The 24,165-nt window shown below is 44.5% G+C and overlaps 2 protein-coding genes across 7 annotated transcripts in view; one reads left to right on the plus strand and one right to left on the minus strand.

The window, feature by feature from the left end:
• PQLC1 (PQ loop repeat containing 1) overlaps positions 1-4,631 on the plus strand; it is a 72,418-nt gene extending 67,787 nt beyond the window's left edge. For 3 of the 4 annotated variants that reach the window (XM_027662786.1, XM_027662788.1, XM_027662787.1), the window contains one exon: positions 1,819-4,631. In XM_027662786.1, coding sequence (XP_027518587.1) covers positions 1,819-2,026 — 208 coding nt within the window. In that variant the 3' untranslated portion in view covers positions 2,027-4,631. The remainder of the gene's footprint in view (positions 1-1,818) is intronic. The other variant, XR_003530814.1, reaches the window with a different exon arrangement.
• Positions 4,632-8,211: 3,580 nt separating this feature from the next.
• The window catches only part of KCNG2 (potassium voltage-gated channel modifier subfamily G member 2), a 57,076-nt gene continuing 41,122 nt past the window's right edge, over positions 8,212-24,165 (minus strand). For all 3 annotated transcript variants that reach the window (XM_027662866.1, XM_027662865.1, XM_027662869.1), the window contains exon 3: positions 8,212-10,538. In XM_027662866.1, the coding sequence (XP_027518667.1) occupies positions 9,744-10,538 (795 nt within the window). In that variant the 3' untranslated portion in view covers positions 8,212-9,743. The remainder of the gene's footprint in view (positions 10,539-24,165) is intronic.

Below are 24,165 nucleotides of genomic sequence, written 5' to 3' on the forward strand. Positions count from 1 at the left end.
TGTTTTATCTAAGCTACTGGACAGAAGAGGATGTATATTTTTTGGCTCAGTGGCAGGCCAGTGGTGTTAGCTCCCTGAATTGCCCATCTGTCAACAGTGAGCAGTTGGTTTGATTGGCCAGGTTGGGCATGTGCTTTTAGTGAGGGTCCCCACCATGCCAGGACAGATTCACGATTAAACTGTGACCAGTTGCCCAGCAAACACTGAGGAGCTTAAAATTAGAGGAGGAGGAAAGTTTGCTGCCAGCAAGCAAGGTGCCAGTTTTATTACCCTCAGAGCTTATTGCCCTTCCTGATTAAAATCTCAGTCCCAACCACTGCCTGCATCTATAAAGCTCCCCTAAGTGTGAAGTAAGGTGACTTGGAGTGACTGGGAATGTGCACAGGGCAGGTGGTGCATGCTGTTTGCACCAAGCACAAATGATATTGTGGGTTCAGCAGTTGTTTTCCTTTTCTGATTATTTATTTACATATTTAGAATGACCTTGGGTGGGGAATGGCTGCTCACTCAACCCTATGTCCTTGCTTGCACTTCCAGACAGAGACTCTTTGGAAAGTCCCAGTTGTGGACTTGTTTTATGCTCTCAGCTGCATGACCTGAGTTACAAAAAAGCTCTTGTTTCCATAATGCAATGGGGCTGTATAAACTGCTGCTCTTGGCCACCCTTCCCATATGGGGATAGAGTGGACTGCAGCATTTGGCTTGCAATAGCATTGTGTGCTTCTGTCCAAAATACGAATTGTGCTAGCTCCTGCCTGAATGCTTGAAAAATGAACATGAAGTCCTACCCTGCTGCATGGACCTGACGGTGTTTGATGAATTGGAGTCTGTGCTGGCAAAATGTAATTGCTTGTAATTATGACGAATCATGCGCAGTGCTCATACTGTGAACTACAAAGCTTTTGTCCACTGCCGCTTATTCAGCTGCTTAAAAAGCTCTCCTGATAAAGTGCATGAAGCTCAGAAACAGCCTTCAAGGTTTGGTTATTCGCATTTTGTTGAGGACACTGAAAAAAATTCGGTCTATTTGAACTCACTTCTATTCCCCAGAGTTTCTCCTGATGTGGGGGAGCAGAAGCTGGACTGCAGGACAGGGGATGGCTCAGCAGTACAGCAAAATGAAAGCAAGGAAGGCTATTAAGAGCATTCCTCTTGATCTGTGTCCTTGATAAAAATCCCTAGTGATGTTCATCCTTCCAGTAACAGCTGCAGGCGTGTCGTTTCTCCTCTTTCTGTATTACTGGACAATCTGTCTTTCTGCTTGTTTTGGGATTGCATTTTCTGCAGTAGGGAGTGGTTTCTTCTATCTACCAGAAGTGTTTGTTTCAGCAGATTGTAAAAAGGTGTGCATGCATGAGGGAGCGGGTCTGTGTGTTACCTCACCTTGCTTGAGCACAAAATAGCACACACAAGAAGTAACTGCTGGGATGAATTGCTGTTGTTTTCCATGTGCTGTATTACTTTGGTTTATGGTCCATGCTGTCAGCATGTGGCAGTCATGTTTACAGAGCACCACTGAGTCAAATGTCCTAGCTGGCTATTTTAAAATGTTGGGTACCTTCATAGCTACAGGTATTTGGAGCTGTAATTGCTGAGATAAGAGTGCTGCAGTTTGTGGAGTAGAGCATTTGATGCTCCCTTCCGGGTACAGTGCTGCACGTCTTGACTAGGCATGCTGTCTGCCCATGTTGAGGGGAGTCCCAACCCACTGTTGAGTATAAAGCCTTGCTGAAAGAGGGGGATCCTCTGGCACAACAGGTCTAATTTGAAGTGAAGTTCTTCTCAGTAAATACTCTTCCCTTCTTTTCTGTCTTTTAGCATCAAGATGGTGCTGATGTGGACCAGTGGGGACACATTCAAGACTGTTTACTTCATCCTGAATCAGGCCCCTTTCCAGTTCTCCATCTGTGGACTCCTGCAGGTTTTTGTGGACATCGCTATCCTGTTGCAGGTTTACTTGTACAGCTACTACCCTCAGAAGCCTGTGTCCCACACTGCACACCCAGCCAGCACCAAGGCCCTGTGAAGAACTTAGCTGGACAGTTTGCAGGTCAACAGCGCTGTGGAGTCAGCCATGGCAGCTCCTCTTCCACTTGTAAATACTCTGGGGTTGCTGAGTTGAAAGCAGAAAAGAGAACAAGGGTTGAAAACCTGGCTGCACTTCCAGCTCAGGAAGTTTTATTTTAAATAACTTGCTCGCTCTGTTTTCAGACTTAGCTGTACAGAACTGTTCTTGGTGGGGGGAGGGGCACTTTATTTTTGCATACATACCTATGAGCCTTATTAACTCACAAATGTTTGTATATTTAATCACAAGGGCTGGATGGTTTGTGTTTTTAATGCTATTTAAAAATGTTACACCACAGAAATTATAGGATATTTTGTCTGAAACTTTTACCTATTTATATAATATAAAGTCTGTATATTGGCAGGAAGTTTGTGGCATATACTAGCATTCAGTATCTCCACAATGGAGGAAGAAGAGCAAATCCAGGAGCTTTCTCTTTTCTCTGGAAGGGTGTCCGGTGGCAGAGGAGGTGAGGGCAGGACGCCCTGCAAAGAGGTGAGCAGCCAGAAATGAGCTGGTCATCAACATGCTAAAAAGTGACCAGGTGTTCAACCCCACTGCAGGATCAGTGTGGCAGGAGGACACATTAAGGAGGTGATAAAGGGGGCCTGAGTATGGATGATGCTGGAGCCATGATGGTGCTGGCACAGCTAGTCAAGTGGTCAGCCAAAAGGAGGAGCCAGCAGGAGACTGCAGGTAACTTAGGTAGTCATGCTTTGAAACGATGGGGTTTGGGAACAGCCCATCCTGCACTCGGGGGGCAGCACTGCCCCTGTGGCTGTACACAGGACAGAGCTGGGCTATATAGGATGACTTTCACAGACCAAGGGGCAAGCAGATGTGTGTTGCCAGTATTGCCAAGCCAGTATTTCTAGATGGCAATTGAGCCACAAAGGTAGAAGCAGGTCCACTTCCATTGGCTCAGATAGTGAAAAGTTTGAGACAGAGAAAAAGCTGTATCCTGTGGAGTAGGATTAGCACCTGACAGCTTGATTTGTTGAGGCTGAGATTCACGTTCATGTTGTTTAATGCTAAACAAGAACCAGTTTATATTTTGGGGTGTTTCCTGCATTGACCCAGCAAGGAAGGAGTCCACATTTTCACTTTACTCTTGCAAACTTTTAGGCTCTTGGAAGAATCAGCAGGCTGTACTTAGACAGAGGGACTGAAAAAGCTGGAAGAGCAGAGTTTATGTAGATGATGTCTCTAATGACTGCTTGCCATTAGGTCACTATGCTCTTTCTGAGAGCTGCATGTCACCAGCAGCTGCAGGTGGTGTGGGCCCACAGGAGACTGTGACTGAGCTCTGGGCTTCTTCCAGCTGAAGTCATGAAACCGCCCCAGGTGGTATGAGGTGGCCACAGTGAGACCCTTAGTCCCAGGAACAGCTATGCCTCTGCTGCTTCCTTCTTCACGAGGCTTCCTCCCTCTGCCCAGTGAGTCCTGTCTGACCACAGGAGAGGTGTTAGAGCTGGCATAGATTTTTCAGAATCACATTTTTTTCCAAGAATAACCCAAAAATTTATGTTTTCTTACTGATGACAGCAAGTCTGAGGTTTGATAACTTCAGTGTATAAATCAGATACTTCCCCTACTGTGCTTTATTTGGGAACCTCACAATTTGAGTCTGGACTGTCTTCATCTCTGGCAAACTGTCCAGTGGAGGGGAATCACCCTCTGCCCAGGCACTGACTCCACGCTCTTTGTTCAATACCATACTCTTTTAGGCCTGAAGTGACCTTACAAAGACAATGTACTTGGCATGGCAGACTATGAATGTTTTGTTCCTCTTTCTTCTCCAATGTTCTGGTTGTGTTACAGGAACATCTGGGCTTTTGTCTTTTTTAATTGAAAACTTACTTAACAACTGGCTTCTTCAGTATGCTGCTTTAATGAGGATTGTATTTCTACTGTTTGCAAACAAACACTTTCTTGTGTGTTTTAATGGTCTGAAGGGTTTTTTTAATAACTTGTAATGGTAAGATTTTTGTACATGGTGGTCCTTTTCTAATATTCTGTGAAACAGGGATGTAAGAAATTAATGGTTTGTAAGAAACATACTTCTGTATGTTGTAGCTTCACCTGGGAATGCACACTTTTGGCCACCCCTTTGGCTTTGAACTATAGATATTACTGAGGATATAACAACTTCTGTTTTTTCCTTTTGGGACTCTTCCTTGGGCAGATTCTTGAGTCTGTCATCAATACCCAAGCCAGCAAGCTCTGCAGACCAGACTCATTCACACCAGAGCTGCAAATGCTGGAAGAGAAGCCAGTGAAACCATGTCTGAGTCATCTTCTGTATGTGGCATTTAGCAGGGTAGGACTCTTGGCCAGGAACTCTTTAACTTCATCTTGCAAGGTACTTTAAGGACAAAATGTTGCAGAACTTTGGTTTTGTTCTCTAATTGTCAGGAAGTATCTGTATCCATGATCACCTCAGAGGATAAGAAATCAATTACTTTAAATACATCTCTTTGAATGTATGGCACATTTCATGGAGTTTATTTTTTCTGTCAGTTGCAATGTTTTTTTTAAATAAAAATTACCTATTATATATAAATTGCAGTGTTGCTTTGTTTTGTTCAGGTACAAAATGTGTGCTTCTTACCTCTTACTATAATTCATCTTGTCTACAGCACTGTCAGTAGGAATAATTTGTTTGCTTTTCCCCTCTGACGAGTGGGTGAGCACAAGGCATAAATTGTCCTGAGGCCATGATGCACTACAGGGATTCTGGATTTCTGTCCCCTGCTCTTCCATAGGTAAACTTAACCCTCGTGACCACATAACTCATTTGTTCTTGTGATGCTCATAGTAAAAACAGATTTACTAAGAGATTATTAGGTAGCTTTAAAAAAAACCCATTTCATGAAAATATGCGAGATTGAAGATGGGACACAGATGGGGGACATGCTCTTTGCAGCCTCTGCACAGAAGATGAGGAGGAAGATGAGCGTTCATCTCATGGCCAACTACTGTCCCAAGAGGAGTCTTGACCACCCTCCCTGTTGATTCAGAATGGAAAAATGAGCCAAAACTGTCAGGACCAGCCTGTACCAGTGGCCACTGTGTACCTTCTGGATCTTGCCAGGCTGCTGTTGCAGGCTGTTCAGCTGCTCTGGCATGGAGAGGTGGTTTTGCTGTTGCTATGTGCAATGGCTGTGGAAGCTGGAGAAGAAGACTTGAGGAGGAAAGATGGCTGGAGGCACAGGAGAGAGGGTCAGGAAGGGCAGAAGGAGAGAGGTGGGGGAGACACTGCAGCAGCCCGGCCCATGTCCTGCTGGCTGGTGCAGTGCTGGGCTTGGCCACCCTCAGGCAAATCTCTCCCTTGGCTGTGCACAGCAGATAGTGCTCTGCACTGCAGTTCCATACAGGAAGAGATTTCATGGTTAGATGTTTGGGATGCATGGAGTTAGGTGCAATTTAAAAACATTTTAAGACAAAAAATAAAGCTCACATTTGGCACTGGGTAATAAAAGTTGGCCCACAGGTTCTGTTTGTTAAATATGGTTGTGATCAGACTCGAGAGTCAAGCAGGGTTCAAGGACCTGACTGACAACTGCAGCTTTGTTGGAGGCTTTCTGTGACAAAGCAGGCATTAACGTGTAAGTCAACAATATACCAATAAATAAACAGACTGCCCGGATGCCTGTGCCAACAGCAGTAAATAAGAGACAGGGACAAGAACAAAATGTGTCCTGGAGCAGGGGCAGGTTTCCCTGTAAACAGCCTTGTAGAGCAGCCAGTCCCCCAGTGGATGTCAGCATTTGGAAATGCCCTGATAGCAAACACAGACTTAGGACTTCAGATCTCTGTCCCTGCCCCTTCTGTGTCCCAGCTTATGTGGATTTGGCTCTTGTAGGTGCTGGCTTAGCTGTGCTATGAAACTGAGGGGCTTTGCTCAGCCTCAGATGGGCTAGCAGAATCATGCTGGATTTCTCTGCCCATCAGCCCTTCCATGAGCCTCTGTCATTTTCCAGCCCAAGGCTTCATAGTCTTCTAAGGCTGTGGCTCGTAGGTGCCAGGGAGAGCCAAGGATGCTTTGCCTCCCTGAAGCATCTGCTGTGAGGCTGCCATAGCCTGTGCCCATTCTGGCCTCATCACTGTGACACAGCAACTTCTGTCCGGCTTGCAGCGGAGGGGATGATACCGGTGTCAATGGCTTTTTATGATTAGTGTTTAATTGAGTTTGCTGTGAGGTAGGAGATGGCTGTGCACATGTGCTGTATGAGCAAAGTTGTGTTTGACTTTGTGCTATTCCCTTTAACTCTGTCCCTTTACCAGTTAATGCATCCTTAACTCTCACAGTCATGGTTTTTAGGTGATTATTGTTGCCAGCTGCCAGAATTTGTAGGTCCAGGTCTATGCATGTTGTCACCAAGGTGGACATGTAGAAGAGGCAGCTTTGCTCACATGTGTTGTGAATCTCTGTCCCATATGAGAGACAGGAATATTTTTTTTCCTTTTTTTCTTTTTCCTTGGGGCAAAACTAGTGTTCTACAATCATGAAGCACTAGGTTGTTCAGTGAAACAAGTGTAACTACCCTCTGGCATTGGTATATATGCAGATATGTGTGGCATTTATTGTAGTTATTATAGCTAGAGATAAATGGCCATAATCATCTGTGTGCTGTGTGAAAGAAAAACAACCACCATACACAACAAAACCAACACTCTCCAGCAGCTGATCAAAAGTAATAAGCTTCACCCATAACAACAGCTGCCCTGGGTGAAACTCACTCTCCTCTGAGTATCTTTTACATCTGGCAATGTGTGCATCACAACTTTATACAGCTTCCAAAAATAATTTGTTTAAAAGGTTCCTGGTTTATATTTGTTTCCTCATCTGTCATCTCAGTAGATGAAATGAAACTTTATTAAAAGCCAGGCTTTGACTAACGGACATAATGAGTGGGTTTTGTCACTTTAGTAAAACTCTGTGCATGCTGGAATTAATTACGTGCCTTTTGAAAAATACAAAGAACTTGCTATTGTAGGACAATAGCAACTTGATGGAGCACAGCAATAATATGATGTGTGTCATCCGTCTGTTTTTCTATACAGCTGCTGAGCTGCAGTTTGCTGTCCCAGTGCTGGTTTTTTCATGCTGCAGGGCCAAAAGTAGCATTCATTCATGGTTATTTGCTAGCACTGCAGGCATGAACCTCTTCATTCTGCAAGAATGTCTACTCCAATATGGCTTTTCTAAGATTAAGCTAATGCTGCTGACAATTCGTGGGCTTCACCACCTTGAGGAGATGTATTCTGCACCGTCCATGCACACTAGCCATGGCTCCTTCTTTCACACCAGAGCATGAACTAGCACCTTAGTGTGCATGAACCAAAGTACCATAAAAGGTGAACTTGTGGGTCTGAATCTGCTGGGTCCCACGTGAAGACTGAGCACCCAAATGCCACCAGAAAATGCAGTGCTGCCCTTTATCACCATGCCACACTTTGCCCCCTCACACTGCTCACTTTGCTGGTTTGCAAGCAGCCGGCTGCAAAGCTGTATCTCTGATGCCAAATCTTAATAAGCCTTAATCCAAGAAGTGCCTGCATCAAGATTAAAAAAACAATAAAATCTTTCATGAGTCACAGCAACCCAGTGCTGGTATTGCATTGCCAGTAGTCTGAGTCTGCCCAAGCACCATCCACCAGCCCTTGGCCCTCCTCGGTGGCACAAGGAGTGGATGTGTTCCCGCTGGTGGTGGGCTGTGAAGGGTGGGCAGAGCCCTGGTGCGTGAGGCTGTGTTTGGTTTGCTTGTAGTTCAACACATCTGGGGGTTTGGAGACCCAATGCAGCCTGTAGGGTCTTGCTGTCTCCATCTCTTCCAGCGCTTGGCAGCGAGCTATGTAACACACCTGCTGCTCCGAGCTCTGTAACCTGGCCCAGTGACCCCGCCATGCTGCCCAGGGCTCTCTGGCCTGACCATGACTGCAAAGGAGCAGTATCAGCACTGCTGTGGGCCAGACAGAGTCAGCAGCATGGGACCCTGGCTGGAGGACTGGTGGGCATGGCTTCACATCAGCATGGCAAAACACCACCTCCCCCCACACCCAAATCATCAAATGCATGCATTCAGCAACAAAGCTTTTTATTTTTATTAAAATAAAGTGTAACCTTTTAATTTCCCTTGCTTCGTTCCTATAAGGAATGGCTTAATATGAGAGTTTGCTAATGTAGGATTGGTGTGTTACAATGTACACTGAGGCAAAGAAAAACCCCAAACTAGACAAATCCATCTTCAATGCATCAGCTTTTGTTCCTTTCCTGGCAGGAGGAGAATATGGAAGGTGACACTGCATGGCTTTAGTACAAATGGGGTCATAGGTACCAGAGGCTGTTATGTTCCATCTCCCTCCGTTCCCTGATAATATCCTGCCTGTAGGAGCACTGAAAGACCCACACAGTATCCTGACTTGGACCACCTACACAGCTCCTCCAGGGTGGGGGCTGGAGAGCTCACAGCATCAGTAAGCAAACATGCAGATGCCATCATATGATTAGTTTTCCCCTTAAATTGACTTAAATCTTTCAAGAATAATGAAAAAGCCAAAATGCTAATTCTAATGACAGGATTGTCTTTTTCTTAGTAGGAGGAAAAAAAAAGGCTACTGCTAACTAGAGCACAGCTGCTACATTGCAGTCAGGCCAGAGCCCACTGAAGGTGTCTCATTGACTTCACTGGGTTTGGACTACTCCTGTTTGCACATGACTGCAGTCAGTGCAGTCACCACTGCTGAGGAAGACTGCAGAGTTGGGAGTCACTGCTGGTTTAACATCACCCTCCCTTTCTTGGGCTGCATATAGTTCAGCTTGGTTCAGTCATCTGCTAAACATATTGTTTTATACACGAGAGACTGAAATACTTAACAGAAAGTGGGGAAATGGCATGATTTGTAATGATATTTGTATGTTCAACTGTTAGCAAAGGAAAAAAAAACAAGTTAACGTTCAGTACCACAGTCAGAAAGATTGTTTGTATGTATATTTCAGTCATGGGGATAAGATACAAAGCTTAGGATGGTAAATACACGTCTCTACTAAATAATGCAAACTGTTCTAGCACACGAGTCAGCGCTGGCAGCCCTGGCTGTGCTGCCTCATCTGTAGAAGACAAAACCAAGCCCCTGGCAAAGCTGAAGGGATGCTTCTGCCCTTCTCTTGCTCTCATCACCCCTTGGCTTGTCTGAGGTTTGTGTTCCTTGGTGAAGCTGCCAAAACAAACATGCTGTGGGGCGTCGCAGCGTGGGGAGCCCCCTCACTCAGCCCCTCATACGTGAGTGCCACCGAGCAGGGCAGGGAGGAGGTGGCACGCTGGTTATTCTGCCAAATGGCACCCTGGTACAGGCTGTGCTTCATGTTACATTCTCCTAGCTGGCTACGTTCAACAGCTGCTCCTTGGGGATACCCAAAAATACCTGTTCAATAGAAAAAAAAAGCCCTAAGAAAAGCAATGGAGCAGAGCTGTACTTGGCAGAGTTTCTAGGGGTACTTTTCAGAGGGCTCTTAAGATCAAAAGTTGGTCTTTAGAGACAACTTTATGTGTGTCTGCCCCTCGTTTATGCAGTTCAGGAGGTTCTTCTTTCAGAACTGACCTCCCTTGTCCACTGCTTCTTGTGCTGCCAGCGTATGTTCGCATCTGTTCAGGGTCAAGAGCTTCTCGTCTTACTGGTCCACTATGGGCGGACTGTCCTGTCCAGCAACACTTGGTGGGAATGTGGCACTGAGCCCCCTTGTACTGTCATCACCTGGGAGTTCAGTGTTCTCTGGTAGCTTGCGCACTTGCCTGCTGGCTGCTCGTTGCTGCTGCTCCTTCAGCTCACTGTAGGAACGGGAAAAGGTATGAAAGATGGATGTGACTGGGAAAGCCATCAGCAAAATCCCACTTAAGATACTGCTCAGGGCTACCACCTGTCCAGGGATGCTACGAGGCACCATGTCCCCGTAGCCAACAGTTGTCATGGAGATCACAGCCCACCAGTAACTGGTGGGGACGCTGGTGAATTCTTGCTTGGCTCCCAGTTCACTTTCAGCCAAGTACACCAGCGGTGAGAAGAGGGCCATGGCGACACAAAGGAAGAGCAGGAGGAGGCCGAACTCCCTGGTGCAGCGGCGCACAGTGAGCCCCAGCGTCTGCAGCCCCAGCGAGTGCCGCGCCAGCCTCATCACGTACAGGATGCGCAGAGCCCGCAGGAAGCGCAGCACCAGGCCCACTCTCTCCAGGTACTTGTTCCCAGATCCCCCGCCAGGCTTGCTGCTGTTTTTTGTGGAGACCGTATCCACAATGAGAGAAATATAGAAAGGCAGAATGGCCAGGATGTCGATGATGTTGAGCGGAGTTTTCAGGAAAGCACACTTGTTCTCTGCCTGAATGGATCGCAGCAGGAACTCAAATGAAAACCATGCCACACACACCGTCTCCAGCACAAAGATGTCATAGCACTTCCGTGAGCATTCACCCTGGGGAGAAGAGGAGCGGGGAACACATAAAAGGGGGAAGAAAGAGATTTAGCCAGGGAATGAACCAAAGAAACAGAGAGTGGCAGTTCTTACAGAAAAGTACCACGTGAAATTGATAGGAATTGTGACGTAAAATCATGGCTGCTGAGAGCAGTTGGAAGCGATAACTAAAACCAGAGGTACTAGTGACATGTTTGGCTGCAGGACAGGTCAACAATGCTCTGGAGTATCCCAAGGCTGCCAAGAATCTGGTGTGATGTTATCAGCTGTGAGCCAGACAGCCCACTGCTAGAAGGCCAGTGGCTCATGCTTCATTTCTAACTGAAAGTTTAACACCCTTTAGAAAGGATTAGTACAGGATTCATGGATTGTAATAAATGTGCAATTCCTCCTTCCCTTCCTGATCAATAATAATTTGCTTATAAATGGCTCATAAGCACCTACAGCATTTTAAGTTATATGCTTGGAGTTATCTATATTATTCATGGAATATAGAACATATTTTATATTCCAGTGAGCATTTATTAACAGACTAGCCCTACAGTCAAAAGCTTATATAAAGTACTGCTAAATGTAGGTATTTCTAGAAGAAAAAATACCACAAAATAGAGGGGGGTCCAGAGAGATAAGTATTTTTAGTTACCTCACCTGTAACAACTAGTGACCACAATGCCTTCCTCAAGCTTTCTGAGGCACTGGAAGTGGTGCTCTTCCCTGCAGGCTTGCTTAGTGGCAAATAAAGAGAACTCTAGCTCTTTAGTTATGATGCCTGTAAACAAGCCAGCCTTGGTGCATTGGAACAGCAATAAACAACAATGCTGGTGATGGCTGCTCTTCAGTTATCAATTCAACAACACAAATACTATGACAATTCTCTGCTACATCACTGTTGGTAACTCCAGCTGAATAATAATCAGCTTCTCTCAATAAACAGATTTTGATGTGGACAGTTATAGGTCTAGTGCTGTTTCCTCTGTTAAATGCTCATATAAACGTGTGAATGCTCTGGGTGCTTTGTGTGGAAGGCAAGTGTATATTTATTTAAGGGAAGTGTATATTTATTCAGTGTGCCAGTCTGACTCTGAACAGTTTTGAAAACTCCTGTAAGCATGTAGGAGTCCATCCATGCTGGCAGGATGTGTGACTCCCGCTGAATGCAACAGGTATTAGGTCCCAATGTCCAACCTTTGTTTTACTTGCCTATGCTAAATTATAGCAATAAAACATCATTCAAGAGTGGTGAGGCTGGTCCCCGTTTCACCGCTGGAGAAGCTGGGAACCTGGCACATCTATTAACAGTTCTGCCCACATGCTCACCACAGGTGTCTTTTGCTACACAGAGCCAAGAAAATTTTTACTGCACGGCCCCACATCCTAACTTCATCCCTCTCTCAGCGTGTATGCACAGGTTTTTCCCTTTTGGGAAAGAAAACATCAAAAGAGTGCTAAGACATTTGCCCTCTTTGCTAACTGCAGCATTCCCCAAAATGTTGTGGAGTGACTGGATACGTTTCAAGGGCTGCTGCACTGCCCGCAGCAAGACCGGTGTCATCACACTGAATATAAAGCCGTGTGTTACCTCAATATGATAACCCAAATGCCAGGGCTCCCTGCACATTCTACACTTAAGAAGAGATTGAGACAGCAACTAAAGAGATGTCAAAAGGAAAAACAGATGTGGAAAGGAATCCTCAGAGCCAGCATTTATGGTTGTTGTATTAACCATGATAAAAGGTTGTTGTGCCTTGTGTTTATAGATTTTTTTTTTTTATTTCACTTTTAATTGGCATATGATGTACCTCCCACTGTTACCCAGGAGGTCATGCAGATATTAAGAGAAAAATTGCTTGTCCTATTGAAATTGCTGTCAAGATTATTTCAGGGAGGAAGGATAATCTTGGTTTACTAGTGTAGTAGCTCAGATAGCCTGTCTTTAACTTCCTAAATTTGATACGTGTGAAGAATAGGAGCTTAATTTATGTCTGCCTCACCAAACTAATTTGGTTGTAAGTAAGTATTTTTGTCACAAACATAACACATAGGACATCAGATTTTGTTTCTAGGAGCTTTGTTCCTCTCACAGCATAATTAAGCTGTCAGGCTCTCCCATCAGATGAAGAACCAAGATGCTTTCACACCATTGCACAAATCTGGCTCTGTGGGCCAGAGCCAAAGCTCACAAAGTCAGTGGAAGGACTCTGCCTGTGCCACTGTAACTTCACAGAATCACAGAATATACTGAGTTGGAAGGGATATGCAAAGATCATCAAATCCAACTCCTGGCCCTGCACAGGACCATGCCCGAGAGTCACACCATGTGCCTGAGAGCATTGTCCAGGCTTAGTGCTGTGACCACTGCTCTGGGAAGCCTGTTCCAGTGCCCAACCGCCCTTTGGGTAAAGAACCTTTTTCTAATAACCAACCTAAACCTCACCTGACACAGCTTCAGGTCATTTCTAGTCACCACAAAAAGATCAGTCCCTGACCCTCCTCTTCCTCACACCAGGAAGGTCCCCCCTCAGTCTCATCTTCTCCAGTCTGAGGAGACCAAGTGACCTCACCCAATCCTTATACAGCTTCCCCTCAAGGCCCTTCACCATCTTCATTGCCCTCCTTTGGTCACTCTCTAATGGCTTAATATCTTTCTTATATTGTGGTGCTCAAAACTGCACACAATATTCAAGGTGAGGCTGCCCCAGCTCAGAGTAGAGCGGGACAATCCCCTCCCTTGACTGGCTGGCGATGCTTTGCCTGATACCCCCAAGACAAGGTTGGCCCTCCTGGCTGCCAGGGCACTGCTGACTCATATTCAACTGGCTGTCAACCAGGACCCCCAGCTCCCTTCCCATGACACTGCTTTCCAGCATCTCATTCCCCAGTCTGTACAAATATCCAGGTTGCCCCATCCCAAGTGCAGCATCCATCAGTTTCTCTTGTTGAACTTCACATGGTTGGTGATTGCCCGGTCCTCTCATTTGTCGTGGTCTCTCTACAGGGCCTCCATGCCTTCAGGGATGTCAACTTCTCTCCTTATGACTCAGAAACCAGCCATCAGACCAAAATTGTCCCAGAGCCCTGCTTCCTAGGAATCTCTCATTGGGATATGCTTGCTCTCACACCTAAAGGCAATGCTTGCAGGTGAATTGCAGCACTTGATACTACCCTTGCAGGTGCATAGAAGGATCAGGCTGAGATGTTAGGATAACAACCCAGAGAAGAATAACTCTGGCTTGAGCAAAGCAGCTAGCAATGACAAGAAGATAAATAACCCAATGTGCAAATTTGCTTTCTCTGACAGGTATGCCACTACTTGGACCACCACATATGGACACTAATACAGAGTTTGCTTTAAGATACCTATCTGACAGGAAGCATTCTGGATGCTGATGTGCAAATGTAGAATTTTTGTGCCACTAACAGTTTTAGGAAAGTTACTGAAGCCTATGGAGGATTTAGCCTTGGAATAGACCTACAAAGTCACTAAGGTGTCTCATAGCTAATTTGGCACCTAATTCCCCCAGCACTTTTTACTAGCTGCATGTGGAAAAGAGGTTGTCCAAAGTGTTTCTTTCTGTATATGAGTTTTGATGTGGGAACAAACAGGAATGAAAATTGTTCCTCATTAAAAGACTACTAGTGGAGATGACCTTTGGAAGACTCTGTCTGCCTTCCCACGCTCTGACACGTTTATCCTGTGTAGGTTCACAAACCTACACCTTTGCTATTTATGTCTCCAATCTTCCCGCAGAAATTACATCCCAAATGCAAGTGCAGGAGCAGCCTGGCAACCTTTGTTCAGCTGAGCTCAAGAGGCTTGGTGGTATCTGAAGCTCAGGTCACCCAATGCAGCAGAACCAAGCTGGTATATTTGCCCATCAAGGTAATGAAGAGCTGAAATGTGCTCTACCTAGAGCCGATGTTGGGCCCTGGCTTTTTTCCGCTCTTCCCACTATCCACAGCTGACAGCTAACGTGAATGCCAAAATGTTTATATCCAGTAGAGTGGAGTGATAATGCTCTGCTACACAGAGTTCATTTCAACAGGATGCAACAATCCCCACTTTCAGCTAAGGCATAATTACCTCCAGCAAAGTGCTGATCTTTCTCAGTATCGTTATTAACCTACTGTAATCTGAACAAGCCAGGATGTGTCCAGAGGCTGTCCTGAGAATACGAGGGTCTGAATAGGCTTTTAGAAAACAGATCTGTGCATCAATCAACCTGCTAGAGGTCTTTTTTTCCACTAATTAAATGTCTTCCTGTCCCTTGGACCATGTTTCAATATTATCTGCTTATGACCTATTATAATCCTCACATGAAATCAAAAACAACAAAAGCAAAAATGCTCTTTGCGCTTCGTTTCTTTCAGCTGCAGCTGCTTTTCTTTGCAGTTTTTTCCCCCCTTGACTACAGCATTGGTTAAAAAAACCCACAATTTTTCCTTCTAAAACCTTTAACTCTGTATTCTAGTCCACTGGATGCTGTAACTCTGTGTAGGGTTTTGAGGTTTTTTCCTGCTTATGAAATAAAACAAAAATTATCAGAAAGACATATGCACAGACAGAAAAAAAAAAACAAAACACCCAAGACTTAATCAGTCATTGGAATACAAGAAAAACAAGTCCTAACAAAATAGAATAGCATCCTGTCTGAAATAGGTCTGCATCAAATCTGTATGTTCTCAAAACAGATCGAGCTATACCAGCTTGTGGCTGTAAACATGTACATTAACAACTACATACTGCTTTTTACTTTTTATAAGCCAAATAGCTGGCTCTCATACCAATGAACCAGACTTCTTCACCTTGTAATCTGATGGATACATTTTTATCATTACATTTCCATATCTGGATTTCTGAAAATGGACCACAGGGAAAACAGTTGTTCTTTACAAAATGTGTGTTTATTTATGTGTGTGCATTTGTTTCTTTCAAACAGCAAGCAAGTTTTTTTTTCCCTGTGCAGAAATTACTTGAGTATGGGGAAATATCTGCAGTTGCAGAGGATTTGGGGAGGCCATATACTAATGTCAACTAAGGGCACAAGAAAACAAATGAAGGAAGCTTTCAGTGAGTAATTCTGTGCAGTCAAATTAAAGTAAATCACCTTCATTAGGATCTATAGAAATTTGCTGTCAAAAAGCCAACTGCAGTATCTTTCTTCCGGAGAATCATTTCATTGCCAAAGGCTCCTTTGGCAAAAGGAAAATTACAAAAAGAAAAACTGCTCTCACTGGAGTTCAAATCCAGCTGTACTCTGTATGGTCTGTCTAAAAGTTGCAGACATCTTTCAGAAACATTTTGGTTTGGCTTGCAGGGTTCCTTTCACTGGTACTTCCCCTTACTGAGCCTCCGAAAAATTCTCTGCTGTGTGTTGTGTGACTTTTAGATCCTGCCTTTGTCCTCTAGTCTCCTGAGAAGAAATTCTGACTCTCCTCTAGATTCTTGCAGGCTTTGACACCATCTTCTAATCCCTCCAGCATCAGAAGATGTCAAAAGCCAGCTCACCTCTAACCGCCCCAGATCTTGTGTTGCTTTGCACGCACGTTTTTGTATGGTCAGCAGTTCCACAGTATTTTCAAGGAAGAAGTTTAAATGCTGCCCGCTTCGACCTCGTAGTGAAGATTTCCCTCCCTGTCAAATGTATATGTTGAAAAAAAAAAAAAAGCTACACATGAGAGGCATTGCATACAAAAGTACTTACATAAGCTTTAAAATCATGACATTTGTAAAATACTTCTTTTGTTCTCTTCCACTTGCCCCTTGCTACTTTAGTCTTTTGGATCATGCATTTTAAGTGTTTCTCTGTGCACGAGATCAAACTCTTTTTTAACAACAATGTAGAACTTGAAATTCTGATGTAACTGAGATCTTGGCATCAGAGATCTGCGTTAAGGGACCTACAGACAAAGTCCCTGAGGCTGCTGCACAAGGTCTGCCCCAGTGCTGTGAGATAGTCCCCAGCCCAGAGGCTTAGGGTGTTCCCCTCAGATCTGAGTGAGGCTGAGCTGCCTGTTTAACTGAACATATGCAAAGTGATTCAGAGGACAGACACTTCTCCACTACCATTTACTCAGTAGCCCAACTCTTGGAGCATTTGCTGGGTTTGGGAGAGACTCAGCTCCTGCTCCCATGCCAGCAAGATGGCAGCCTGCAGCTGGCTCTGTCCCAGTGTGTGGGAGAGCCTGGAGCATGGGGTGCTGGGTCATTTTCCCTCCCTTGTCCCAACTGTCACTGTAAAATGACAAAGCCTTCCCTAAGAAAAATTCCAGCAAAACAGCAACATTCCCAGAAACATGCCTCACCAACAAAACCCCAAGATTTTGCTCATGCTGGCACTTTCTGATGAAAGGCAATTTTCTGATGAAAAGTGATTTTCCGGTGAAAAGCATCCAGATAATTTTCACAGCAGGGATGAGTGCATGACTCCTGTGATGTGACCCACTGTTGGAAGAGCAGCATCCCACCCTGCCCTAGGGTGCAGGCACTGACCACCCACAGACTTGGTGATTGTAACTCAGTACATCTGCCATTAAAGCTGGGGTCAGGCTGAACTTGCAGTCAGCCCGCTCTGAGTATTTCTTGTGCTCCTGAACAAAGATGATTCAGAAACTGCGCAGCCTGTCCTCAAAGCTGGCTGGCTGTGAAGTCAAAGGAGCAGCTTCTGTTTTTAAAGTCACCAAGTGGCCATGAAAGGGCCCTCTGCTTCTTGCTATACACACTTTGATCAGTAACTATAGCTTAGTTCATGCTTCATCTTCAGCCCAGCTGCTAGTGAAGGTAACCAGAGCCTTGCCTTCAGTGGTAAGGGTTCTCTCTCATGGTGTGCAGCCATGTTATGGACACAAGGCAGCTCTTGTACAATTGTCCCTGTGCAACTTGTCTTTGTTGAGGAGAAAGGGCAAGGATGTGGGTTGGAGCTACACCTGCTTACCTCTCTGAATTTCCTTTGATCCTGAGGCAGCACAGTCCCAAATCACCACTTTTCAAAACCTCTCGGCCTGCCATTTTTATCCTGCCAGTGAAGCTGCAAATAAATAAACATGGAACACCAACAGGAAAAAAGGAGATGACATAAGACTAAAGCAACTGCTAGAAGGTAACTGCAGGGTGTGCTAAAATACCCAGCCAGAGTTTAATTAACTTGTGAAATTACATTATGTGCTACTCAGTTGCAGTCGTGCAGTCAAGGGGCTACTGAGATAGAGCTACCTGCATGTGCCTTTCATTTCTGCCTCAAATTGCAACTATGAAGCCAAATGGCTGTGTTTTTGGAAAGCTTGGAGAAGGGAGTCATTGGAAGTGAATACAAAACCACGTGCATGAGGACCTTACCCATGCACTGTGGTTGGCTATGACTAACCTGGCAGACTTAAGAGACAGGAGACATGGATGGCGCTCCTTGTCTAGGAGGCTGCAGAGGGAACCAGCTGTGTTTCCTTGAGTAACCCTGTCCAAACCAGAAGCAGCAGCCTGCTCCTATGGGCCATCTCAGCCCCAAACTTCACAACCAAAATCAGACACCTTGGGTTTCTAAGCCATAAATACTGAGCCTTGAAACCTGTTCAATGGACATTTTTTCCCTGAACATGCTGCAGATGTCTTAACAGCTGACTGCATGGACTTGGCATATACATCTGAATTGAGGAGAAATACACAGACACACCTACCTACTGGACAAGACTGTTACTGTGATCTTAAGGCTTTCTTCCGTTTCCCTGCCTCCTTCACTGATTGTCCCTGTAACACGCAGATATATTCTTCAGTCCACTGTCCTGCTTCTTTTTGCCCTAGCAGAGTTGCTGGGAAGAATGGAAAGCAGGTAAGTAGTACTACAGATGCAAAAAATGCCCTTTCATTAGTACCTTCTTCTGAACCAGCTCTTCTCATGCCTGCACCCACTTTCAGCACACATTTCTCCAAAAGCAACAGTAATTGTTAGAGGGAAACAAATGTTATCTGGCTCTACTTTATGGAGAGCAACCAAAACCTAAAATCAGCAAGAAGAAACACATAAAGAATAAAACAGATCATAAAATACAGATGAAACAGAACACCATCAACTTGGCTGATTTTCACATTCCTAACAGGAACAGCACAGTACCTCACCCGGAGAGGCTGGGGGGTCAAATGTCAAGACATCCAATGTCTTAAAACTCCTTGGACTCTGTAACCATGGCTGGGAGCAGCTTGAGGGAACAGTATGTGCTCCAGCAGCCAGCTGCTACTATCTCCCACTCTAATCACACCACACACCAGTGGAGAGGGGCTATACTATAACTTAAGGAGGAGCGATATACCCTGGGTAACATTTCCTTTGAGGATACTACTTGAGACTCTGCTACATTCTCACTGCCTGGTGACCTCCTCCTGGGCTAGTATTCCCTTCACTTTGTGTTTCTTTGGTTTTCTCGTATTTATAATCTGCTTCACCACAATGCATACACAAAGCTTCTCAGTCTGTGGTTTTCACCCTCAAAACAAGCACTGATACCAATTCCTTCTTGCTTTCCAAACACACCCCTGTAAAACAACCAACACTTGTATCTGGAGCTTGCTGACAGGTCCTATAATACATGTGAAAGATTTGATCTGTTCAAGAACCACCCATATTTAACAAGGTAGATTCAAACTGGAGTGAGTTGGGACAGTAACCCAAAGTTGCTTGCCTGTCTAATGGAATGGAAAACCTGTGTTAAAAACAGACAATTAAATGCATTTGGCTTGCTTACCATCATCAAATGAAGGCAGACATGTTTTCTGTCTATGAACATACCAAGGGGATGAAGAGAAGTGTTGTTCAATGGCTGTCAAATGTTCTCATTCTAGTCTATCTGGACCTGCTGAAAGTACTGCTATATCCATCTACTTACTACCTGTCTGTTAAAAATCCACAGCTCAGCCCACAGAATGGGAAATATGATCACTCCCTAATCCTCTTCAGTGCAAAGTCAAACAGGATAACACACTGGCTTGTTGTAATACAACTGCTGACTTGGTTTAGGAGTGGCTGGGAAGGACAACACCATCAGCTAAGTAACTGTCATCAGCAGGGGAGGTAGGAAGAGGAAGGAAAGGGACCTTCCATGCTCAGGTTTTACTAGCTATGTACAAAGAGAACCCACCTGTAATTGAAAGAACAGGGTTGGCTGGAGAAGAAGAAATAGCTACTCCAGCTTTTAGAATCTGCACTCTAGAAGACACATGAGGTTCCAAAAAAGACCCCCTGCAAGAACAGGGAAGACCAGAGATCTTTTAAGATAAAGCTTCTCAGTTTCTGGGAATGGTGGTGTTGTAGTTCTCATGACAACAGGGGTCTGCACTCACCTCGAAGGACCCCTCCAAGTCCTACTTGCCCATAATGTTCAACTGGCAAAGGAAATTATGCACTTGGTGCTGCTGGAGCTGCCCCTTGGGGTCTGAGATTCCGGCCTGGCTGGCCCACAGCTTTTGTCTGTGCATGTAAAGATATAGGCAGGCTAATAATAATATTTAGAGAATTACAACCTATATGGACAAGAATAGGTTCACTGCCATTTGCTTGAACAAATATTCTAAGTCAAACCACTACTTTTGTACCTGGGGTCTGCTTTGGCAATTTTACCTCTCAGTGCCATTCGGAAATTGCCTGAAGACAAATAGTTACACAGGAAGACACAGGTCCATGAGAACAAGGTATTATATTTGAAATTCATCAATTTTTGTGGCATTCAAGGCAGGATTTCACATACCACAGCCCCTAGGGCTTGCTTGTCTTTGCACTGCAGAAAACAGTGAAACAGGGAAACACCCACTGGTGACACAGCTGTCCAGGTGCACTCACAATTCCTACACCGCCTGCTGTGCTTGGACCAGGCATGACCTACCCAGTCTGTTCAGAGGGCTGTTCAGCACAGAGGATTTGTTTATCAGAGTCACTGCCACGGAGAGAGGCAGTAAGGCAAGAAAAAATATGATGACTTTCACCAAGCCACAGTGTCCTGCAAAGAACAGCTTCAATTTAGAAACGTTGATGTTCTTAGTATTTCTGACTAAGTTACCCTGGAATTTTCTATTTCCAGATTTCCAGAATGTTTTTCTTTAGTTTGGCCTATTTTTTCAATGAAGTTGAAAGCAAAAAAAACCTCAAGAGAACAATGAAGCACCAGGAGCCTCCTTGCTGGCAAGCGTCCCCATCTTCCCCTGATTTTACACAAACTAGAAATCTTCCTGCTCAGTGCCCTCTCTTTTCTAGCTCTGATAGAGTCATCAGAGCCTTGGAAGCTACAATGTTGGGGTTTTTTTTAAATCCAGTATCTGTAAATTTAAGAAAATGCTTCATCCTGAGCTTTCACGTGAAGAAGCCCAGTTACGCCGCAACTTAGCAAATCTGATTTCTGAAGAATTGTATTTTCTATCCTAGTCCTCTGAAAACAAGACAGACTCAGTTCTCACTTGGAAAAGCTGGAACAATGGCACTTGGCACTTTACAGCACACCTGCTCCTCAGAGATAAGGCAGATTGCAAAAATAAAGATGAGGGTTATCTCCTGTAAGTGGCAGCATAAATCAAAACACTGCAGAACCAGAGCAGGGCCAGAGTTCTTGCCAAGGGCACTTAGGTGCAGTTGGAGCAGTTTCCCCAAGGAATGAGAATTCCTACACCCTACACTCCTCTGAAAGGACCAGCCCAAGAGAGACAGAGCTGTGTGACAAAGCAGTGGCATTCCCAGTGCTTTCACACCTACCAAGCACCTGGGAAAAGATGATGTTGTGGCACCTGGCTGTGCTCACAGATACTCGCAGATGTACAGCGCCTAGAAGTGTGGTCTTCCTAAACCCAGCATCCTCTCTCCTTTTTCTTCTCCTCAAGCTTGTCTCACACTAAAAAAGAATCTCAGTCTTGTTCTCTCCCTCTCTCTCTCTCACTTACTAATCATATTAAAGAATAACTGATTCTTAACAGCATTTTAAAGTACATCTTCCCTCTCATTTCTCCCAGTTTCTCCATTCTTTCAGTCTCTGTTTTTCAAGCTCTTATCCTCCTGCCTCCCACTCACTGCTAGTCCCATTTTACTGACCCATATTAATTTTTCTGGTTTCTGCAACTCTGTAACCTGATATAAGAGTTGGGGGTGTCTGGTTTTTGTTCTTGGAGGAAAAGAGGATGGAGTCAAGCTTACTGGTTTCCTTTTATGTTTTTTCCCAAACCCGTACTCCCCCTGCTCACTTTCCCTTTATACTCTTATCTGAAAGCAAGTGAAGGATTTGCCTGTGTTGCCTGTGGGTAGATTTGCTTTCCTGCTGGTAGCAGCTCAGGCGCAGCTGGCAGTCAGCTTCCACATTGCCCTTGCACTGAAAGGCTGGAAGTTGTGCTGCTGCACTTGCAAAGAGGATGGATGTTTACAAGGTGGATCTGACCACAGCAAAACCACACACCCTCTCATATTCTTTCTTCCTGCTCAAGGCAACAGTAAAAACAGTGCTTTCTGTAACAGCAGTGCAGAATATAAGAACTTACCTTAAAATACCCAATATTTCTACTGTATATGAAGGCAACTAGCTGCAGACTGGGAGAAAATATCTGCAGCATCTGCTCACAAGCAGGCAGTGCAAAGACCTTTTGGGAGGGTGCTGCAATTTCTCTTCTCATCATCTCTACCCAGTGTAGCATGTGCCAATTTTCCAACACAGCTCAGGACACATTGGATGGCTGGGACCTTCAAACTATTCTCTGTATTTCCTATTTGAATCCAGGCTCAGAAAATGAGCTGGAGTGGAGGGAAAGGGAGTGTCTGTGTGTGTGTATGTGTGTGACTGTAGGGAAAGGTAAGGGTAGAGTGAGTGAATCATCAGAGGGGTGGGCTGGCACATATCCTGATGAACAGCCTGTTTCTGGCTGGGGCTAAGCCCCACCAGTAGCATGCCTCAGCCCCTGCAGCATCCCCTACAAACATAGTCAGTGCTGGACAAGATACCTTGGTTAGGATGCTGCTTTCAGTTGACCAGACTCATGCCATGTCATCCTCTTCAGACAACTTCCAGGCTTCTGAGTTTTTTCTGGCTGCCCTCACCTTTAATCACAATTATGAACTGTCACTGCTTATTTCATCTTCTAAATGCCTTCAGGTCTGAATATGCATGAGGGCCAAGAAAGTCCCAGACATACAGCATCATCCTCACTGGCACCTCCTGCACCAGCAAGTCAGGGACAGGAGGGTAATCGCTCATCGACCTGTAAGGTCAGAAGAGGCTCTTGAGCTGATCCCCTGTGGAGCAGAGGATCTTGCCAAGTGGCTCATGAATCATATGCATGGTTTCAACCGAGCTGAGTTGTAATGTTTGGAAAGACTGACAGAATGTATTTAAAAATTCTATGAGATGTATGCAAGCATGTCTAGATAAATGGTTTCCATTGTTAATTACCCACACAGTAACATACTATAATTTAGAGCATGAGTTTCTCTAGCCGTAGGTTTCAGTTATTGTTCACTGTTGCCCACAGACATTCTCTTATTCTGATTCTCAGTACATTAAAACCTCTTCTAGTGTCTCATTATAAAGCAGAACTTTCAGATTTTAAATAATTTTTTCAACTTTTTTTTCAACTTGCCTGCTTAATGGATACCAATCTGGACAGCATCTGAAGCCTCACACTTTGTCTCTTAAGTAGCATGTCAGATGGGAAATCGTGTACAGCCAGAAGTTTTACCAGGGTCTCCAAATCCTTAGAGCCCCCACTTTCCAAAGGACTCTTTTGTCCCAGGGCCTTTAGGCTTTCTATGCTTAGGGGTTGCACTCTCCTGATGACCATGCAGTTCCCTTCCCACGTTCAAATAAGTTCAGCTAACCATGCCAGATACTTCTAATGTGTCATTTCCTGTACATTTCATTCAAAATTGCTTTATCTTTTCTCCCAGATCACCAGCAAAACACCCAAGTAGCTCTGGGCCAACACCAGAGACACTTGCATGTGTTTCTGCATGCACTGTCACTGGATGATGACGTCTTATGTTGGTTTTCTGCTACTACAAGATCTAAGAGAAATTCTATAAACATTTAATATGGAAGATAAGTTTTTGAAACATGCCTTTTTCTTAAGGAAGAATGTCATGTGGCGCCAATTCAAATGTTTTACAGAAGTACTTACATCAGAAGTTATTTTCTTCTGAAAACTTTTTAACCTTAAAAAAATTGTACTGTTTGATTAATGTTCTACATAGACTAGAATTAACTATGCTACCATCCTCAAAAATGTGGCTGATTGTACTCAGTACCATCTTTTTGATGCTTTTACTTGGAGCTAATATCATGCTTACCTATAGAAAATCCAACAGCCTTAAAGTTTTCTCCTGGTACTTTCTCAAGCCTTTATTTAAAAGCTATTGCAACAAATTGTATAACTTTCTTTTTTTTTTTCCCATTTGTATGCCACTCTTCTAACTCAATTTGCCTTGAATCTAAATGTCTCCATGGACACTGCAACAAGCCCCCAGTTTCAAAAACGTTCATATTTCATCTCAATTGCCACATTTTAAGCAACAAAAATGTAAGCATTTATAAAGTTGAATGATTTAGTGCAATTTTTCTAAGTGCCACACAGATGAATCAGCTCATTACCTCAGCCTAGCTATATGAGGTCTAGCCAAAT

The sequence above is a fragment of the Corapipo altera genome, unplaced genomic scaffold (assembly GCF_003945725.1).
Source record: "Corapipo altera isolate COAL_440 unplaced genomic scaffold, ASM394572v1 359, whole genome shotgun sequence".
Taxonomy (NCBI): Eukaryota; Metazoa; Chordata; class Aves; order Passeriformes; family Pipridae; genus Corapipo; species Corapipo altera.